This window comes from Mus caroli, unplaced genomic scaffold, assembly GCF_978045245.1.
Source record: "Mus caroli unplaced genomic scaffold, Mus_caroli_1 scaffold_16, whole genome shotgun sequence".
Lineage (NCBI taxonomy): Eukaryota > Metazoa > Chordata > Mammalia > Rodentia > Muridae > Mus > Mus caroli.
In genome coordinates, this window is record NW_028227271.1 from 29,177,501 (window position 1) to 29,198,997 (window position 21,497).

The 21,497-nt window shown below is 45.2% G+C and overlaps 2 protein-coding genes across 6 annotated transcripts in view; both read left to right on the forward strand.

Annotated features, from left to right (window-relative positions):
• The window catches only part of LOC110288602 (glycosyl-phosphatidylinositol-anchored molecule-like protein), a 5,445-nt gene extending 2,489 nt beyond the window's left edge, over window positions 1-2,956 (forward strand). For all 4 annotated transcript variants that reach the window (XM_085831679.1, XM_085831678.1, XM_085831677.1 and 1 more), the window contains exons 3-4: window positions 1-18; window positions 2,525-2,956. The exon at window positions 1-18 is cut by the window's left edge and continues 90 nt beyond it. In XM_085831679.1, the coding sequence (XP_085687805.1) occupies window positions 1-18; window positions 2,525-2,820 (314 nt within the window). In that variant the 3' untranslated portion in view covers window positions 2,821-2,956. The remainder of the gene's footprint in view (window positions 19-2,524) is intronic.
• An 8,039-nt stretch (window positions 2,957-10,995) lies between these two features.
• Ly6k (lymphocyte antigen 6 family member K) lies at window positions 10,996-15,079 on the forward strand. Of its 2 annotated transcripts, none has more exons than XM_021154904.3 (4): window positions 10,996-12,240; window positions 12,512-12,591; window positions 13,378-13,476; window positions 14,681-15,079. In XM_021154904.3, exons 2-4 carry the CDS (start codon window positions 12,534-12,536, stop codon window positions 14,986-14,988), a joined length of 465 nt encoding a protein of 154 aa, XP_021010563.1. In that variant the 5' UTR covers window positions 10,996-12,240; window positions 12,512-12,533; the 3' UTR covers window positions 14,989-15,079. The 2 variants fall into 2 exon arrangements, with proteins under 2 accessions (XP_021010563.1, XP_021010562.1); XM_021154903.3 differs by having other exon boundaries at window positions 10,997-12,240; window positions 12,515-12,591.
• The last annotated feature ends 6,418 nt before the right edge of the window (window positions 15,080-21,497 follow it).

The following is a 21,497-nucleotide window of genomic DNA, read 5'->3' on the forward strand; positions in this document are numbered from 1 at the left end:
GTCTGACAGTTGCCATACGTAAGTATCTGTATTTTGGTCATTTAAGGTGAATGAGACTGCCCATACAATCTTAGGGAACAGGATCAGTTTAGACGTTCTCTCTGGACCCAGATCCACCACTCTTCTGGTACCTCCTGGAACTGAGAGACAGTTTATAGGCACTGGGTTCAGCCCACTGCTTGGGTAGTGTGGCTCATGGCACCAAGAGCCTGTGGTTGGTGGTGGGCTGACTGTCACCACACTCTGGATGTCCAGGGAATGAGACTACTGTGGCCCTGTGTAGGCCTTTGTCCCTGAGTGTCTCTCCATGCATATGGGCAGACATTCTGGTTCAGCTTTTGTGAATCTTTGCACGTGTGTTGATTCCTGGTCTTGTGCAGTCATATCCTGAATTAGTGACTTTTTATTGCCCTGATTAAACAGCATGCCCAGGACAACTTCCAAAATAAGGCATTTCATTGGGCTTATATTTTCAGAGGGTTAGAGTCTGTTATGGTGGAAGGAAGGCATGGTGGCAGCAACAGCTGAGAGCTCACACCTAGATTGGCAAGCAGGAGACAGAGCTAACTTGGAAAGGTGCTAGGCTTTTGAAATCTCAAAGCCTGTTCCCAAGTGACAAACCTATGTCAATAAGGCCACACCTCCTAATGCTTCCCAAACAGTTCTCCCCAGGGTGGGTAGTGGGGTGGTGGGGTGTGGGGTGGAGGAAACCTAATATTCCAACATTGGAGCCTATGGGGACCATTCTCATTCAAACCACCCCCCCCCCACAGCTAGCCAGGTTCAAGTACTGAGTACCTCGCTTCCTCAGGGGGACTCCTGCCTTCTGAGATGGCAAAGCTGTGGCTGGATCAGGGTACACACACATTTAAGATCAATATCATTTAGATGAGCAGTGGTCCTTTTGGAGGTGTCAGAAGGGGTTGCAATGAAGATGTAACTACCGTCACTATATGTATATCAAGTATCATGCAATGCAAATAGTCATTGGGCTGGGGAATGTCCACGGAAAGGGCCGGTATTTCTAAAACACAGGTCACCTGGCAGTTCTGAAGTTCCCATTTTCAACGGCCCCTGCCGGTGGTGTCTAGGTTCCACACTACAGAGTCTAAACTCATTATGGCTCTAGATCAAGGATGGAAGAAGTTTGTCTGGAAAGGAGCAGATAGCATCGGTCTTAGTGCTTGTGCCTCTGTCCGGGAGGAAGTAGACCTAGATAGCATGTTGCTGATTTGTCCAAGGGTGGTTTGTTTCCAGAGATAGGTGATGGACTGGATTTCCTCCTCGCCTGGCTTTACTTTGCCCACATCTGGAACAGATAAGTGTGATACCACCATTAACAAATGGAAATCACCATATGAGCCCACCAAGAGAGAACTGGGCAAGTGCACATGCTTCCCACATGTTCATGGAACTGATGGTCCTCATATATGAAGCTATGTGGAGTCATTTCTGCATGGCACTACAACTGTACTGTAAATTGTTGTGTGGGAAGGAACTGTCGGCTCCCTGTCAGGAGAGAACCAGTCTAGGCAGCCCAGTAGACAAGGAAGCCACTCTGGAACAAGGAAACATTTGCAGTTGCGGGATTTGTCAAGAGAGGACTTATCAAAGTGAGTAGAGAGCCCAGACAGCTGAAGTACAACTGTCAATAACCACAGAGTTTGTGTGTGGGAGGAGGCCACTTGGTTTGTGATGACAAGACCCTTCTGTGGTCTGGCAGCAGACAGGACTCAGGGCTGTGAATGGTAAAGTAGTTGGGTAAATTTCACCCTAGAGGCACTAGATTATGGCTCAGTCTAGAAGGGGAACAAGCAATGCAACAGCAGCAGGAACAGCAGAAGCAGGAACAGAAACAGCAGCAGCAGCTGTAACAGCAGGAGCAGGAACAACAGCAACAGCAACAAGAACAAGGCCTCAAACCTTCAGCCCAGAGGTCCCAGAAGGGTGTGGTCGGTGTGCTCATGTCAGACAATTCTAGTGGACTAAAGTCAGTGGAGATATTGGTCTTGTTCTCTATGAAGCCTTTCTTGGAAAGGGCCATATAATCTACTGTGGAAAATGTGTCAGCTATCAGGGGGCCCCATGCTTTGTACACAGGTGCCAAAGCTTGGCATGCCAGGTAGAGGGGTTGGGAAGGAGTTCACTCTGGAGTCGTGAATATGGACACTCCTGTGAAGCCTCTGTGGAGTCTCCGGGAACATAACTTCTCATCACTGTTTCATTCTAGACTTGGGCACAGAGCCCAAACTCAGTCAGATATTTTATTTGCATATCTGTGTGTCCTGAGTCTAAGAAGTCAACTGGGGAGGGACAGTGACAGATGTGAAGATGGTAGCATGCATAGAAAGAAAGTTAAGTGTAGATAATGGTACCAAGCAGTTGGGCCATCTTGGTTACTAGCATGTTTCTGTCAGGCATCCTTGACAGTGTCTGGTATGGAGCTAGTTGTGTGGTTGACTGTGGTGTTGGGTTTATGACGAAACTCTGAAGGTGGTAATTCTCCTGACGGCTTCCTTTGTAGGTGTGAACCTTCGGGTGCTCTTTGTCTACAAGGACTGCACGAGGGACTGCACATTTGTGTATAGAAGGCACGTGCCTCCAGAACTCCCTAGGGTGCTTAAAGATGTCAAGAACTTCTACTTTGTCTTGTGCTGTGGGAGTGTAGTTTGCAATGAGGGAGGACCCAGAAATATGGAGAGGGACTTGTTAAGTGAAACTTCCATAGAGGAAGAGGTAATTGCTAGAGCTGTGAGTCTGGGGTGGGTCAACCTTCTCCTGTGTCTTGCCTTGATCCTCTCCAGCATCATACTGACCTGACAACCCCCCCTTTGGGTGTACTCATCTTCCCACAGTTGAAAGCACCTTTGTACTTTGTTGCTTCCTTGTGAAGCAGAGACAGTGTCCAGAGCACCTTTTGGGCCCATTCATCATTTCTTGTAGTAAAGAAATAAAGGCATCGTTTGTCAAAAATGCCCTTGGCCATTGTTTTCCTCCTGTATTGAGTACTCAACCTGGGTTCTCTGCTCAGATTAGGTCATCCCTACTCCATCACCTTAGGAGTTCCTTCATGGTATCATGGTTTGTGTTGCTTTGGCAACCTTTAATCGCCATAGGCTAAATACTCATTATTTGGGTGGGTCCAAAGCCTTGAAAACCTGGGTGAATGAGTGTTTTGAACAAAAGACAGAAGTGTTCTGAGGCTAGTCAGCATGTGGGCTGATAAGAAGGTCCCAGCTGAGCTCAGATGACCTTATTCTGTAGGCAGCCGGCACCTAAAAGATGGCGCTGGTCTCTGGTACACCGTTGCTATAAACAAAGCCACTGGGCAGGCGCTGGCCCGAATCTGGTGCCAACCCCTCCGGAGTGGGTGCATGTAAATTAAAGTGCAGGCAGACTGACCAATCCGAGGAGGACACATACCCTCTCCAGTGCTGGGGTGTATATAAGCAGTCCTCCCTGGGTTCCTGGTGTTCTCGTAGCATCGAGTCATTCCTGGAATAAAGCTGTTGAGAAGAATCTGACCGCATTGCGTTTTTCCTTGACGGACGAGGTGAGCACAACATTATTCCTTGACAGGTCCATTCATTCCTCAGGTCATTGGAGAAGGGAAGGGGGATGCTGCTTGGGAATGAGTGACCCCTGCACCCTGGACCTGATAGTCACGTCTGTGACTTCCTTATTTCATGGGACAAATTCCTTAGCAACTGGGTTGTCTCTGCCACACCACCTGCTTCGTCTGAAGTGACAGCATGTTCCCCCGTTGCTTACCCCTGGTGCTCTCTTCTAATTTTCAGAATTTCATTACACTTACATTTTTATGTGGATGTGTGTGCATGCAAATGGCCTTATGCATGTGGCGTGGGGTCTCTTCACGTGTAAAATGCTCAGGAACTGTGCACGTGCTCATACACAAACACAGGTATAGAGTGTGGCAGAGAGAGACAGAGGATCAGCAAGATAGATGAAAAGACTTGCCTTAAAGAATAATTGGCTAGACAGAGTGTCTAGGTTGCAGTGTCTAGATGACATTTATCTAGATCCCCTCCTTTATCTTTAACCCCTGATATTCTATCTTCTGATTGATTCATTCTATTTGTAAGGCTCTACCTCTTGTGTTTCCTTATTGGGTTATTAGGATATTAAACTATATATTCATTTCAGTTTGAGCTCTTCTCAATCTTTTTATCTCTTTGTTGAATCTTTTCAATTCCTGTAATGTCTTTGTCATTTTCATCAGTCTTATGTTTGTATTTTCTTGGGATTCACCCAAGTGTTTATTCTCTTTAAGTTCATTAAGCTGTTTCTTTGTGTCTCTTTAAAGCTCCTTGAAATCTTTGACAGTGTTTAGGATTTCTCTTTCAAATTCTGTGTCTTGGGCTTCATCTAAGTTATTCTCATTGGCAAACATTTCTATAGTACTGGTGGGTTTTATGGAGAAGATACTGCTCTGATTTTTCATATTTTCTGTATTTTTTAACATGAAGTTTGGACATGGGAACTTCTTTTGTCAGTTCTGTGTTGGATATGGACAGACAGGGTTAGGCCAGAACACAGGATATGTGGACCAAGTTGAGCCTTAAGTTTGGGTAAAACTTAGGTTAAATGAAGCCAAGTAGACACAGGGCTGTTTAATATGCACCCTTGTCCAAGCCTGGAGTTTTGAGAGTAAATCTGGGGGGTCATGGAGTGGACATGGAGGAGAAGATCAGGAGGACTCATCCAGTTAGATTTTGGTGTAAGATGAGCAGCATCTGGCTGCTCAGAGAGGCTGAAATGCAGGGCAAGAAGGGCCTATGTGTTGAGGGGTGTGTGTGGGATGTGTCCTGGCCCAAGCCCAAGCCCAAGAAGAGGGGACCAGACCAGGCCAGGGCACTGGATGAGGAACCAGGCTAGATCTTATGGGCTGAGGAGACTGGGTGGAGAGGAAAAGCGGATAGATCCACCTGTCTTCATTCAGGTGCAGTACATGCAGGAATTGGCTGGGCAGAAAGAATGGAAGATATGACAAGTCATACACATTTTAAAAAATCTTTATTTTATGTGTATGGGTATTTTGGTTGCATGTATGCCCTTGTAAATGTAATACAGTATACATAACAATATATTGCCCAGGGAAGCCTGAAGAGGGTATCAGATCCTTTGAAACTAGAGCTATGTCTGTGATCCACAGTGTGAGGGCTGGGACTAGAACTTGGATCCTCTGGAAGAGCAGCTAGTGCTTTTAAGTTCTGAACCACCTTTACAAGCTAAGTATAGACACATTTTAAGAGAAAAAGATTTTTTTCTGGAAAAAAACCCACACAGAGACATTAAAATGTGCATATAATTAATTTTAAGTATAACTTATGTTTACAGTATATTTGTAATTATTAATTTCTGTTATGCACTATGAGTCATCATTTCTTTATGAGGAGATATAAGGATTCTAAGTATTCTGTGTATTTTTTGTAAAGGAGCTTTAGGAAGTGGGATGATTTTTACATAAAAGGTGTTTTCATTAAAACATTGCAAAAAGCGGTTATCTTATGGTTACTAATGTGCCCCAATTCCTAGGGTTGAAATCCTCTTATACTGAGACATAAGTAATGTTGACCCTGTTGAGATAACAAGGTATCCTTTTTGAAGTATTGATGAACTCTTCACAATGTTTACAAAATGTTGAGGTTTGGTCTTGCTATGTATTGTAATACTAAGTGCGGGTCCCCAAGCTCTGGAGTCTGCATGTAGTTGCTATGTGACCCTGCCCCTCAAGTTCTTTCTGATTGGTGAATAAAGACACCAAAAGCTAATAGTTAGGCAGAAAATACATAGGTGGGGTTTAGAATTCCAGGGCTTGGGGTTGGAGGAGAACCATGAGGAGAGAGAAGAAGGCAAATGGAGGAGAAGCCACAATGAGTTAGGCGAGTTCAAGAGAGCATGGCCCCAAGGGCTGGCCAATTGAACTTTAGAGCAGCCTAGATAAAACATAGTAAGTAATAATTCAGGCTTATCGGTAGAAAATAAATTCTAATAACATAGAGGGTAGATATCTGCCCAGGTCTAGTTCTGATTAAGGTTTATTGTAAGTATAAAGGCTGTGTGTGTGTGTGTGTCTTTTATCCAAAAACTATATGGTCAAAGGTGGGGCAGAAACCCCAAGTTAGGATTAAAATTTTCTACTACAACAAAAATTGACTTAGAAGACTAAGAGATTTGTTGTCTCATTTCACTAAAATAGACATTTGAAACCGGGGTTTAGATTTCTCCAAAACTTAAGTATGTCTTATTCTTGGGTAAACCCTCCGGTTGTTAAGCCAACACTGAATCACTTTACAAAAAAATGATTCCTTCTTGACACACTACTACTAAATCATTTGACGATGTGCTGAGACTCATCCAACTCTCTATGCTTTTCCCAATGAAAGGGCCAACTAGAAATCATCTTTGGGCTGTCTACAGTGGATGAGTATTCAGTGTCTGGTGGTCTTATAGAGAAGCTGGCCACTGGATAGATGCTGTCTTCCTGTGGTTGGCCTTAGAAGCAAGTGTAGGATCAATGACTGTGTGAGTCCAGGGAAAGCAAATGGTCCACATGGATGGATGCTGGCATTGAGACTGGGTGTACAGTACATGTGGGTCCATGTGGTAAAACCTACAAATTGGATAAACCACTATATTCATTATTTCCTTTACTGTTATAAAACACCATGTCTATGGAAACTTACAGAGAGTTTATTTTGTCCTTACAGTTCTAGAGAGTTAGAATTCATGATGGTAGAGTGGAGGCAGCAGGTGACAGGATGTCTGGAGCAGCAGCTATGAGTTCACATCTTGAATCACAAACAGAAAGCAGAAATCACACTGAGGGTGACATGACTTTTGAAATCTCAAGCCCAGCCCCAGTGACACTCCTCTACCAACAAGGCTACAATACCTAATCCTTCCCAAAAGGTTCTTCCCACTGGGAACCAAGTATTCAAATGCAAGAGACTACTGGGAGACATCTCTTTCAAACCACCACACCCATGAATGTTCCACCTTGCCCAATTTAGCTTGGTGACCTAAGACACAGTGTCACTTGTTTTTTTCTTCCTTCCTGGAGTGAAAAGCCTGTAGCTAGAACAACTTTGGAGTTCATTGGAAGGACCACCATCAGGAGGAGCTCCACCACCCATTGAGCCGCAACACCCTCCTTTTCTGACTCCTCTAGAATGGACCTGCTGGTCAGGAACATAGGGCAGGAAGCCTCCACATTTGCTTCAGTGATTACAAAGCACATGGTCCTCTAGGACAATGTTTCAGTGTTAGGCTGCAGAGACGGCTTGGGGGGAGGGGGGCGTCTCAGTCTCAGGAGCAAAGTACCTGTTTTCTCCTGCTGTCTGCTCTTAGTGGCTTTGTAGGCTGGGCTCAGCCCAACTTTACTCTAGGAAGGGAATCTTTCCTCACGGCCCTGGGGACCAAGGCAAGTCCAAGCCAAGTCTGGTGCAGGTACTCTGCACTTGTTCCTCTGGTTGCCTTTCTTCTCTCATGGTATCCAGCTGTTGGTAAGAGTTTTACCATGCTTAAGGGATCACAGATTATACTCCAAGAAGCCAGGTTTCTTCCATCTATCCATGATAAGCTAGATTAATAGTAAAAACTAGCGCGATCATGATAGATAGATAGATAGATAGATAGATAGATAGATAGATAGATAGATAGATAGATAGATAGATATGGGGTGGTTAATATGGCCACATTGGGCAGAGAGACAATGAGATCTGTTAACCTTATCCAATCAATCTTCAGGGTCCTGAATTTAAGGTTCATGTAGAAGCCAGAGTTATGCTTCTCTACGCAGTCCCAGTCAAGGTATGGCACTGTCCATCATTGTCTGGGCCCCTATATCTCCATTAAGATAGTCTAACAAGTTGTCAGCACTGTGGGAAATCTCTTTTCTTGTAGGCAAGTTCCTCTTTGATTTTTACCAGGCTTCAGTATTTTCTCTTCCCACCCCACCCCCACCCTTGCCCCTGGCATGAGATTGCTGATGAGCATTCCAATTTCTTGGAGGTCACCTGATTCAAAGGTCTGCTAAACAAAAGGAGAGACACTGGTGCTTCTTCCAATTATCTTTGTTCCTGTCAGGTGGATTACCAGGGCAAGAAAAAGTTCAGTAGGCCACATGCTAGAGTGTGTCACAGGCTATCTCCTAGGGCCTGAGCCAAGAACCAGTACAGAGCATTCTTTTGAATGACCCTCAGTTGAATTATCATGAAACAGCTTGGCATCTCCATGCCACAGTTGTGCTCTCTGAGATCTGGGAAGTGAGAACAACCCAAGGCTAAATGAAAGCAAGAGCAAGAGGAAGCTTCAAATCCTGATGTCTATGACCTGCCAGACGATGGAAAGCATTGGAAGTGCTTGAAAGCACATGACTGTGACTGGCACACAAGAGTCAAATTAAGTGGCCTCGATGACCTACAAGCAGAGTCAACTACTGCTGCATCTTTCTGCTTGTCTATTCAGGGAGGTGACAAAAAGAAAAAAAAAAAAGGAAAAGAAAAAGCCTGAATTTGTCAACAGACTTCTGACAGCACACACTGACAACTGCATGCAGATGATTGTTGTAGAAAATTTTAATTCTGACCCAAGGTTTCTATCCCACCTTTGACGATTTAGTTCCTGGACAAAGGGCACAAACAACCTTTATAATTACAGTAAGCCTTAACAGCACAAGAGCTGGGCAGATACCTACCCTCTATGCTATTAGAATCTACTCTTCTATTGATAACAGTGTGCTATTACTTACTATTATCCATCTGGGTTGCTCTTAACTCCAATTGGCCAGCCCTTAGAGCCATGTTTCTATGACTCACCTAACCCATGGTGGCTTCTCCTTCCTTCTTCACCTTCTTCTCAGACACCAAGCCTAGCTATTAGCTGTTGGCACCTTTATTTACCTATCAGAAATAACTTGGGGTCAGGGTCACATAGCTTCTACATGTGGACTCTTGTCTCTGGGGTAACCAGGAGGAACCTATATTAGCATTAGAATACAAGCAGCATCATGCCAACCCACTACAGATGATGGGGTTAGAAGCCCGAAGGAATTGAAAGACTCACAACGTGAGGACTCCCCCATGTTCTAAAGACAGGTGACACCCCAAATCACTCACAAGAAACGGTCTTGATGCAAACCTCAAGAGGACTTTTATTCCAGGTACGCTCTGGGGCCCACAGTCATACACCACACAGGGGTAGAGGACTGTGGAGTGCCCGAGTATCTGTGGAAGAGGGTATTTAAAGGGAAAAAAACCACAACTCAAGGGGGTGGGGAGGGCAGGGCGTTGTTGGAAAATACCAAAAATATCAGTTAAGAGTCATGAGTAAGTGGAAGTCACAAGGAATAATACTTGGTAATTGTGCGGGTTATTTCTCAAGACAGTTTCTATGAGCCTCTAACAATTGCACATTTGCATAGCGGGTTCCAGCAACAGTCAGGGTGACCCTTTTTGAACAAACACTCTCTAAACCCAGGAAGTGGGTGGGTGGAGGAATGTCACTATCTGTTTTATGATTAGCATGCCTTGGAGCATTGAGTCACAAAGATCACATTCTGAAGCCTGGGCCTAAAGGCCTAGGTTTTTGTTTTTATGTTACACTTTTTCAGAATCACCTAGCTAATGCTTTTTTTATGTGTGCTGGGTCTCATCCTCTGCTGCAGGGCCAGTATTATGGTTTAGGGGTAACCTCACAAGATCCCCACAGCATCATTAGTCTCCAGCTAGTGGTGCTCTTTGGAAAGATTGTAAAATCTTCTTGAAGAGGGTTAAAAGTCTTGACATTTATAGACAATTCTGATTCTTTCTCTATCCTCTATAGGATGTATTTTCATTGCTACAGATTGACCCAAAGGGGTCACAACCTGCAGCTTGAGAACCTGTTAGTCTACCTTATTCTGTTCCTTGTTGACTGAAGGAATCTACAAGAGAGGATTAGTTCTCATTGTTTGAGAAATGTTTGTGGTTACATTAATTTGGGGGATACTGGAGAATTTCACAGTCAGCTCTGGATCCCAAATTCAAGCTGGGGATGTTTTTCAGGACCCATTTTTCATGGTCAGCATGGTGACATCCATATCCTGCACTGGCTGTGACTTAAGTATAGGTGTTAGCATTCTGTCTAAACTCTACCCCCACAGTTACCTGGCAACAGCCAGGTAGGTCTGGCCCACTATAAAAGAAGCTGCTTTGCCCCCTCATCCGCTCTCTTACTCTTGCTTCCCTCTCACTTCTCTCTTGCCCTCTTGGGCTTTTCTCTTCCCCCTCTCTCCATGTGTTCATGGCGTCCTCTACTTCTCTCTTCTCTTCTCTTCTCTTCTCTTCTCTTCTCTTCTCTTCTCTTCTCTTCTCTTCTCTTCTCTTCCTCTTCTCTTCCTCTTCTCTTCCTCTTCCTCTTCTCTTCCTCTTCTCTTCCTCTTCTCTTCCTCTTCTCTTCCTCTTCTCTTCCTCTCTCTCTCTCTCTCTCTCTCTCTCTCTCTCTCTCTCTCTCTCTCTCTCTCCCCCTTCTCTGCCTCTACTACACTCTTAACTCCCCTCCCATGCCCTGAATAATCTCTAATTTATACTATACCATTGTTGTGTGGCTGATCCCTCAGGGAGAAGGGATGCCTTGGCATGGGCCCTCTGAGACATCCCCTTCCCACATCTCACCAAACCCCCCAAAGAACATGTCTTAATATCTCTATCTTTTTATAATCACAACAATAGGTGTTTCTCCAAATTACACACACACACAGAGAGAGAGAGAGAGAGAGAGAAAGAGAGAGAGAGAGAGAGAGAGAGAGAGAGAGAGAGAGAGAGAGAGAGAGAAACTTTGTGGTGTTACTGAGAGGTGAAATCCTTGGGGACTGGCTAGGCCATGAAGGCTCCTTCCTCTTGGGCATGGTTTTGCTGAGTGTAAGTTCAACCCTTCCTTCTTTCTACCATGTAATCAAACCTAGACGGTACCATCTAAAAAACAACAAGTCCTCATTAGACATATAGACTCTTGGCACCTTGATCTTGGAGATTTCCAGCCTCCATGGCTGCAAGGCATAAATCTCTGTTGTTTGTACACTTCTTCTCTAGCATTTAGTTAGAGTTGCCCAAGGAGGGTGGGACACACAGTACAAAATACACACTCTACTTGTTAAAAGTACTTGCAGCAAATGGAAAATGGGAAAAGGTGCATTTTCATCATCATCATCATCATCACCATCATCACCACCAACAACAAAAACAAACTAATCTCACCATGAAGAGAGCAATAGGAAAATGGACCACAGACAATAGAAATAAGATACTTGTTCAGCCCAGTTCATTAAAAATGCAGACTAAAAAATATACGAGGATCCTATTTGCACTGATAAGATAGACTCCAGACAATAGATAAGAATGCTGTTTACTTAAAAACAAATAGTGTACATATTATTACCTATGTTTATCATAAGGACAAAGTTATCCACTGATCTATGCAGCAACTTGGGCATAGTGGTCTAAGTTGCAAATACATCTAACCCTTTGACTTTCCACCTCACTGGTGGGAAGCTGCCCTTGTACATACACTGAGAGTGACATTCTAGACAATACAGTACTGCCTATAACAAAAATTCTGCCAAAAAACTTATTTCCTATCTTAACGGAGACTGTTTAAACATGCTGTGCTAAATTCTGGCTAGGGAATTCATGCAACTGTGGAAAATAAAAACATTATCACAGGACCGTGGGGAGAAAGCAGGGTCAAAAGGAAGCAAGAGAAATGGGAACGTGTTTGGCTGGAGTTCTCTATGGGACAGCTCAACGAAAAAAAATCTGCAGACGCGCTTCCTGTGCCAGTCTGAAGAAGCTGTGTTCCCGTAAACCCGTCGATCTAGTAGCTTGTGCATGTTGTGTTCGTTCACGGAACTAATCTGAACACAGTCAGGCTCTGGCACCACATCTTGTCAGAGTGGGGCTGTCTGGTGTCTGGCTGCCAGGAAGAAGGTTCTTGCTAAGACGTGAGTAACTATCGTGGGGTCAGGCAGAGGGCGCTGTTCAGACTCTGAGCCCTCCGTCCTCCCTGGGCGGACCTCAATGAGACGCGGAGGCTGCGGGAGCCGGAAGGTTCCAGAAAGAGCACCAACGGCACCCTGTAGGGGGCAGTGTGGGAAGAGCGACCCCGAACTAGCTGAGTCTCCGACTTCGCCAGTCAGACGCAGGGACCCGTGGACACGCGGAGGCACGGGCTGCTGAGGAAGTGAGTGTGGTTGAGGATTGCCAGCAAATTAACCGTTCATTTCAAGGGCCCGCAAGCGGTCCAGAACATCGACTATCTGGGGTAGAAAGTGTGAGAAAGATTCTCCACGGTGTGAGGGCTTGGAAGTCAGCGGAACATGGAGATAGGGAGGCCGGGGGCAGCGGCGAGGTGGGGGGTGGGGCTGGCATCCAGACCAGGAGAGGGAGCGTTCGGTGCCACGCGGGACTGGGGACTTGAGTGAACAGAGCTAGCCACTCGCTCCTTTCCTCAGCAGGACCAGGCATCCTCTGGAGATGGCGTTCCTAGTGACCTTGCTCGTAGTTCTGGGCTTACAGTTGGTGCAGAGTAACGGTAAGTACTGATCCCAGAGCCCCTAGAAGATTACAATATGGCGAAGGTTAGGGGCCCCAGAGAGAGTCCATTGTGGTAAGGTACACTAAAGTCCAGGAATGTGAGATCCAAGGTCATGAAGCTATAGCTGGACATTGGGGATGGGATGGGGTGGGTGTGCTTCTGATTTGGAGTTTCCTCTAGGGGCAAGCATGGCTTGCTCATTCCCAGAGGCTCTTGGTCTGTCTCTCCCATCGACCTTCCTTCTTGTGAAGAAGTCATAGAAAACCAAGACCACCCTGGCCTTGGAGCTTTAACATGTCTGGGGATGGGCAATTCGTGGGAGAGGGTGCCCTTATTGCCTTCCCCAAAACTGGAAGCTGCCCTGCCCTAATCCTCACCCAGGAGAGATTCTATTGCCCAGCTAAGATGAGACCCGGAAACAGGCAGAGTGGAGAAGGAGGGAGGGTGGCTGCGGAACCCTGGGGTTGAAAGTAAAGGGTGGTGTGAGAATGGATGTCTTTTGGCATCTTGGTCCCAGAGTGTCTGCTTGAGAATTTGGGTTCATGCAGTGTTTCCAGATGTGAAACACTGTCCAAAAATGAAACACCCAATGGAAAAGAGAGGGAGCCTCCAGACAGAGGCGCCAAGGCCAGGCAGCATGCACAGACTGTGGGTATGGGGAGAGTGGGGACTCACTGGACTTGGTGGCCACATGGAACAGGATGATAGGTTTAGTACTGCAGGATGGACAGTGGTCTCATTTTCTCTTCTTTCCTCTCTAATGTTCCACTCATGGGCTCACAGCGATCACCTGCCATGTGTGTGAGGCGGAGAACAGCTATGCCTGCTCGAATCCATCCCAGTGCCCTGGAGAAAAGAAATTCTGTTTGTTGGTTGTCACACGTAAGTGTTGGTTCATTCTGGGTTCTTCCTTGGGTCCTGTGGGCAGAACAAGAAACACTTTTAGGAATAGGAGCTGTCCAATCAAAGGTGACCTTTAAAAAAACAGAGAAACAGGGGCTAGAGAGATGGCTCAGAGATTAAGAGCACTGACTGATCTTTCAGAGGTCCTGAGTTCAAATCCCAGCAACCACATGGTGGCTCACAACCATCTATAATGAGATTTGATGCCCTCTTCTGGTGTGTCTGAAGATAGCTACAGAGTACTTACATATAATAATAAATAAATCTTTAAAAAAACAAAACCCCCCAGAGAAACAGACAAACAAACAAACAAACAAATAAACTACATGAGAGGAAAGCTCCGAGAAGCAAGTGTAGGCCTCAGCACTAGGTAGCATGAGCCAGGCAGAGGTGCAATAGCAGAAGTTGGTCAAATGTATTAAAAAATGCCAGGAGAGTGGTGCAGCTTTATCTTCATCTATTTTTATTTAAAAAATAGTGACCCTGTAATGATGTCAAATGCCTTACTGAGAATAGCATCCAGGTAGGTTTTATGAAGGACTTAACAGGGGTAAGAATTACCGCTTAATGTCTATTCTTGGAGAAGAGGCTATTGCTTTGATGCTTGGAGACTGACTCAGCCCCTCAGGATTCACTACTGAAATATTGGATACAAGAGTTTCTTTATGCGGATCCTGAGAACCCATAATGTTCTATCTACAGCGGCTTTATCAGCACTTGTGCATTCAAATTCAGCTCCCCACCACCACACTCACACACACACACACACACACACACACACACACCACCCCTATCTCTCTGAGTTCTGGGAAGTTTGTAGGATGGTAAAGCAGTAGACGGGGAAAACAAACTATCTTGTGCAATGCAAGGTGAGGTTTGAAGTCTAGCCTCCCACCTGCAGCTAAGCCAGGATGGCCAGAAGCCCTCACCGTAGGCTTCTGTCTGTTTCAGTCACTTGAGCCAGCTTTGTGTTTAAGAAGATCAAGAATCCTGTGTTTGTAAATAGAGCTCCAAATCCTTATAGCATGTGGAGGACCACACAGTCCACCCTGAGGCAGCTTGGCCCTGCTCTCTGACTGGTGCTCTCATTTGACAAAACCCCCAATGGGTACAGTTAATCCCGAGAGGCTCTGATATTGGGGTTTTGAACTCATAATTTCTCTTTCTCTTTCTTTCCCATTAGGAATATTCGAACGTTTCTTCTATGTGTCGAAACAGTGCACCCGAAGGTGTTCAACACCCGTAGTCAGCTTGCCTAGCCCTCCTTCTCAAGGAACTTCTGAGGGGTTTTTGTTAGAAAAACCCACGCCCTTCCTATATATAAAGTGCTGTGAATGGGACTCATGTAATAGTGAGGGGCCACCTGCCGTCCCGCTCTTAAAGGAACAGCCTGGAAAAGCCAGTGAGAGAAGACATAGGTACATTGAGTTGTTACTGCCTGGCTTCATGGTCCTTACTGCTAATGGCCTCTCAGCCCTCTGCCTGCTGTAAGTCACAGAAGGACCTGGAACATGCCTTGTGGGTCATGAATTCTCTGTACCCCTACTGGATCCTTCTAATTAAATTTGTTTTTCCTTCGTCACCTCTTGGTTTGACTTCTGTTGTCTCTGGATGGGCAGGTGGGATGCAGAGCTACACATCTGTCAGCATCAGCAACTCCCCCTCTTCCATGGGAAGACCGTTCTCAGGTCTTGTCCCAGTTTTGCTGGCCAGTGTCCCTGAAATTAAGCCTAGGCTCTCCCCTTTCTGTTCCACTGCCTCTGACTTGATGCGGAAGGAGAGCTCATATATCATCCACAAACACAATATGCAGAGGGACCCAGAATCAAAGGGAAGGATGAGGGCTGGTGAGATGGCTCAGCGGTTAAGAGTACTGACTGCTCTTCTGGAGGTCCTGAGTTCAAATCCCAACAACCACATTGTGGCTCACAACCATCTGTAATGAGAAACAAATAAAGAACCTATGGGGTTGGAGTGAATGGGGCCCAAGAGAGCAGGGCCCGGAGCGAGAGGGAGCCAGAGCAAGAGGGAGAAAGGGAAGTGGGGGAGGGGCACAAATAATTAGAGGTAAGTATTTTGAAGGGAAAACAACTCTGTGTTAGCTAATCCACTTTCTGACACATGAACACAAATCTCTAAGTTTCCACCCATAGATTTCTTTTCTTCTTTTTTTCTTTCTTTCCTTTTTTCCCATCAGAAACGTGAGCCAGGTATATGCCCTCCACATTTCCATCGAGCTGCAGCCATCCATAGGCGCTGGCCTCTTCCAAACAAGGACCTCCTGCCGTGGATTTTGCCTAGTGTCAGAACAGGGTGTACCTATACACTCTGTCTCCTCTCTGGTCTTCCATAGCTGTGTAGAGAGGCTTGGAGAATCTTCTAGAAAATATGTGCTGTGCCTGAGGCATCTCTGCCATAGGGGTCAAGGTCTATTTAGGGGACAGGGATCAGGAAGAACCCTTGAGGGACAGACAGTATCTTCAGGACTGGAGTTGACCCTGACTCTGACCTGACCAAGAACAACAGCCAGGCCATTCCCATAAAACTTGAGTAACTCAAAGAAACAAGCTGTGTGTGTGGGAGAGGGCTTGGTGAACACATCAGAGAACGAATGCGGTGTCCTGGGAAGGGGTTTTGTTTATTTGGTTGGATTTTTGTCTTGGAAGAAGAACCTCAATTGAGAAAATGTCTCCATCAGATTGGCCAACATATTCTCATCCATAGGGATGAAGAGGTAGAAGGAAGTGAGGGTGTGTTGTCTGCTAGTGTTAAGATACTCTTTCTAGAAGGCTCTCTGCAGAAGGAAGGAGATGCAGAGGTTAGTGCTTAGGAAAGTCAGGGGCTATGATGGGTAGGATCTTATGTGAGAGAGAACTCATTATGAGCAGGGGCCTACATGGTAGACACAGCCCCACTGGTCCAAGGGCAGGCAGTTATGTAAACAGAGCGGAATGGGAAAAGGCCAGATACCACAAAGGCCAGGAAATTCTTCAATCAACCTGGCAGAGCAACAGGAGGGCACAGAAGCTCCCCCTCATGTGTGTCCCCCACCCATATGCACGAGTGTGTTTGTGTGTGTGTGTGTGTGTGTGTGTGTGGTCTGATGGTCAGTAAATGACATTGTTAAATACATGGCAATAAGGAGAAAGAGTTCCCCTTTTCCTTGCCAAGGTCTCATTCTATACTTAAGGTTGCCTTGGAATTTGTTATGTAGCTCAAGATAGTCTCAAACTTGTGACTCTGTCTCCTCAGCTGTCAAAAAAAACAAACAAACAAATAACAACAAAACCCCAAAACTAGAATTACAAGTGTTTTCTGCCTATCATATCCCTCTGTCTCAGAGCAAGATTCAAATGAGGCTGGTCTTTGAATAGCATGATAGCAATGTGTATAGCAAGCATTCTTAAGGGCAAGAGAGAAGAGAATGGGGTGAGAGGCAGGGAGCAGCCATTGGCCAACCCAGCACTGTGGATGTCAGTGAATGCAGACTTTCCCTGATAGCAAGTCCATGTACACTAGTGGGAAAGCAGGTGGCTGAAGGGTATTGAACTGTAAGCCACTCCAAAAGGCCACAGAGTGACTGTGCTTTCTGCCTTGGTTTCCAAAGTAGTCACATGGGCTGAGTGCACAGCTGTAACAGGTAATCCTGAGGCTCCTGTGACAGGATCTAGAGTCATCTAGAAGGCAAATTTCTGTGAGAAGTTTTCTCAGTTAGGTTGATTGAGATGAGAAGAGCTAGCTTAAATGTCGGCAGCAGCACCATTCCATAGGCTGGGATCCAGGACTACATAAAAAGGAGAAAAGAGCGGAGCACCAGAGTTCATCTCTCTCTGCTTCCTGACTGCAGATGCTGCATGACAGCTGCCTCCCACTTCCACACCACAGCACACCTTTTCCCACTGGGGCAGACTGTACACAGCAGCTACCTGTTTCTCCACTAGAGTACAGGCACTTGCTACCAGGATTAGTTTGCATTCAGGGGTGTCCACTGTGAGCCAAGAGAGGCCCTTGCTTCCTCAAATTGGTTGCTGTTTGGGTTTGTTGGTTGGTTTGGTTTGGTTTGGTTTGGTTTGGTTTGGTTTGGTTTGGCTTGGTTTGTGTGTGTGTGTGTGTGTTGTGTGTATTTTTGTCAAAGTAGTGAGAAAAGTAACCAATCCAAGCTGAGTAGAGTGCTTGTCTAGTACATGAGTTCAGTGCCCAGCACCAGAAAAAATAAGTAGAAAGCAGTTAAGTGCTATACTGTGGAAATGTGTCTCAGTAGGCAGAGAAGAAAGTCAAAGCAAGGTGACAGCTGACATAATGAAAGAGTGGTACCAGTAGCTGAAGGACAGGGATGGCAGATCCTGTAAACGTCAAGAACGTAACGGGAATAAGCCGAGGGATGGACTGTCCTAAATAACGTTGCTAAGCCCAGTGGCCGTCCCACTGCTCAAATGCATGTGCTGCAACAGAAAACCCTAAGCCTTAACTCCAACAAGGTTAAAAGGTCTATTTGCTAGTAAATGTGAACCAAGGAGGTGAGCAGCTGAGGGTGGAGTGTCCCTGTTTGAAGGACCCCTCTCTGGATACTGCTGTGGCCTTAAACACACACCGAGGTTAAGAAGGTTCAGGTTCTATAAAGCACCATTATTCTCAGCATTATAAACTGCCCAAGTAGAAAATGTCCTACCAGCGTTCAGGTTTCAAAACAAAAACAAGTGCACACTGGATACAAAGATATCTCCTAAGGACAGCCAAGTGTCAGGAGACCTACAGGCCACTGGCTGTTCTACTGATGGACTCAGATCCACATAGCAGCACAAGGGAGGGATCCAGAGTCCTTAACTGTGAGCAGATCAAATGAAGCACCGCAGGTATTGACTCATAAGCTTTGGGCTCACAGCCTCCTGGAGCTTCCACATTGTTGAACAAACATACTTATCAGCCTCAAATGCTATTTCCAGTCAGGAGCATTGAGAAAACTCAGGATGGAGAGATGGCTCAATGGTTAAGATACCAGGCTCCTCTCTTGCAGGTGTGCTGGGTTTAATTCTCAGGACCTATATAGAGGCTCATGGCAGTCTGAAATGTTTGAATTGCATAGATATGTGCAGGCAAAATACCCTTTCATATAAAATAAAAATACATAAATCACCATTGCTAGGCTACCTGTGATGGTGTATGCCTTCAATTTCAGCTTTCAAAATGGGAAGGGTGTGGAGGTTGAATGAGCATGGCCCTCATAGGCTCATATATTTGAATGCTTGGTCCCTACTTGGTGGACCTGTTTTGGGAGGGTTAGGAGGCGTGGCCTTGTTAGAGGTGTGCCATTGGAGGTAGATCTTGAGGTTGCAAAGGCTCCCACACACCATGCCATCTCATGCTCTGCCTCCTGACTGTGAATCTCATGTAAGTATTCAGCTACTGCTCTAGTGCTTGCCTGTCTGCTGCTGTCACACTTCCCACCAGGTCATGAACTTACCCTCTGAAACTGTAAGCAAGCCCCCAAGTCAATGCTTTATTTTATACGTTCACTTCATCATAGCATCTTTTCACAGCAATAAAACTAAGACACAGAAGGCAGCGTTCTGAGAGTTTGAGGCTAGTTTGGTCTACATAAAGAGTTCTAGGCCAGTCAGGCTACATCATAAGATCTTGTCTCAGTAAAACAAACACAAACACAGGCACAGAAAAGGTTGTCATAAGCCCTTGCAAGCGACTTTAACATAGAACTCAGAATTGAAGGAAATGCCAATCATGCAATAAAAGTTACCTCCATGAAGCCTAGTTCAAACACCAGAACTAATGCTGCAGGATTAAAAACGACCCACTGAACCCAGAAACCACAATAAACATATGAGTTATCACCACTACTGCAAAGCATCAAGGTGAAGCCAGTAAGAATAATAGAGTAAGAAGCACAGGTATGGTAGGGCTCTGTTGTTGATGTTTATGTTTCCAGCAAGATTGCTCTCGAATCAGTTTGTGTTACTACAGCAAAATACCTTGGGATGCATAATTTGTTTTATTTTGTTGTTGTCTTGAGACAGGGTTTCTCTGTGCATTCCTGGCTGTCCTGGAACTCACTCTGTAGACAAGGCTGGTTTTGAATTTACAGAATAGAGATCCTCCCTGCCTCTGCCTCCCAGCTCTGGGGATTAAAGGCACATACTACCTCCACCCAACTGGGATGCATAATTTATAAAGAATAGAAATGTATTGCTCTCTGATCTAGGTCTGAGAAGTCTAAGATCGGGGTAACAGATGAGGTGCCTTGTTGAGAAACCTTCTTTTTTTAAATTTTTACAATTTTGATTACATATTTTCCTCAATTACATTTCCAATGTTATCCCAAAAGTCCCCCATAGCGCCCCCCACTTCCCTACCCACCCATTCCCATTCTTTTGGCCCTGGCATTCCCCTATATTGGGGCATATAAAGTTTGCAAGTCCAATGGGCCTCTCTTTCCATTGATGGCCGACTAGACCATCTTTCGATACATATGCAGCTAGAGACAAGAGCTCCGGGGTTCTGGTTAGTACATCATGTTGTACCAACAATAGGATTGCAGATCCCTTTAGCTCCTTGGGTACTTTCTCTAGCTTCTCCATTGGGAGCCCTGTGATACATCCAATAGCTGACTGTGAACATCCACTCCTGTGTTTGCTAGGCCCCGGCATCGTCTCACAAGAGACAGCTATATTTGGGTCCTTTCAGCAAAATCTTGCTAGTGTATGCAATGGTGTCAGCGTTTAGAAGCTGCTTATGGGATGGATCCCTGGATACGGCAGTCTCTAAATGGTCCATCCTTTCATCACAGCTATGAACTTTGTCTCTGTAACTCCTTCCCTGGGTGTTTTGTTCCCAATTCTAAGAAGGGGCACAGTGTCCACACTTTGGTCTTCATTCTTCTTGAGTTTCATTCGTTTAGCAAATTGTATCTCATATCTTGGGTATCCTAAGTTTTGGGCTAATATCCACTTATCAATGAATACATATTGTGTGAGTTCTTTTGTGATTGTGTTACTTCACTCAAGATGATGCCCTCCAGGTCCATCCATTTGGCTAGGAATTTCATAAATTCATTCTTTTTAATAGCTGAGTAGTACTCCATTGTGTAAATGTACCATAATTTCTGTATCCATTCCTCTGTTGAGGGACATCTGGGTTCTTTCCAGCTTCTGGCTATTATAAATAGGGCTGCTATGAACATAGTGGAGCATGTGTCCTTTTTACCGGTTGGGACATCTTCTGGATATATGCCCAGGAGAGGTATTGCTGGATCCTCCGGTAGTACTATGTCCAATTTTCTGAGGAACCGCCAAACTGATTTCCAGAGTGGTTGTACAAGCTTGCAATCCCAACAACAATGGAGGAGTGTTCCTCTTTCTCCACATCCTTGCCAGCATCTGCTGTCACCTGAATTTTTGATCTTAGCCATTCTGACTGGTGTGAGGTGGAATCTCAGGGTTGTTTTGATTTGCATTTCCCTGATGATTAAGGATGTTGAACATTTTTTCAGGTGCTTCTCTGCCATTCGGTATTCCTCAGGTGAGAATTCTTTGTTCAGTTCTGAGCCCCATTTTTTAATGGGGTTATTTGACTTTCTGGAGTCCACCTTCTTGAGTTCTTTATATATATTGGATATTAGTCCCTTATCTGATTTAGGATAGGTGAAGATCCTTTCCCAATCTGTTGGTGGTTTTTTTGTCTTATTGATGGTGTCTTTAGCCTTGCAGAAGCTTTGCAGTTTCATGAGGTCCCACTTGTCAATTCTCGATCTTACAGCACAAGCCATTACTGTTCTATTCAGGAATTTTTCCCCTGTGCCCATATCTTCAAGGCTTTTCCCCACTTTCTCCTCTATAAGTTTCAGTGTCTCTGGTTTTATTTGAAGTTCCTTGATCCACTTAGACTTGACCTTAGTACAAGGAGATAGGAATGGATCGATTCGCATTCTTCTACATGTTAACAACCAGTTGTGCCAGCACCATTTGTTGAAAATGCTGTCTTTCTTCCAC

What these genes read in the sequence shown, in the direction of transcription:
- Ly6k (XM_021154904.3), top strand. Translation starts at nt 12,534, where the DNA reads ATGGCGTTCCTAGTGACCTTGCTCGTAGTTCTGGGCTTACAGTTGGTG. An exon ending in ACAGTTGGTGCAGAGTAACG is followed by an intron (nt 12,592 to 13,377) that starts GTAAGTACTGAT and finishes ATGGGCTCACAG; the next exon opens with CGATCACCTGCCATGTGTGT. An exon ending in CTGTTTGTTGGTTGTCACAC is followed by an intron (nt 13,477 to 14,680) that starts GTAAGTGTTGGT and finishes CTTTCCCATTAG; the next exon opens with GAATATTCGAACGTTTCTTC.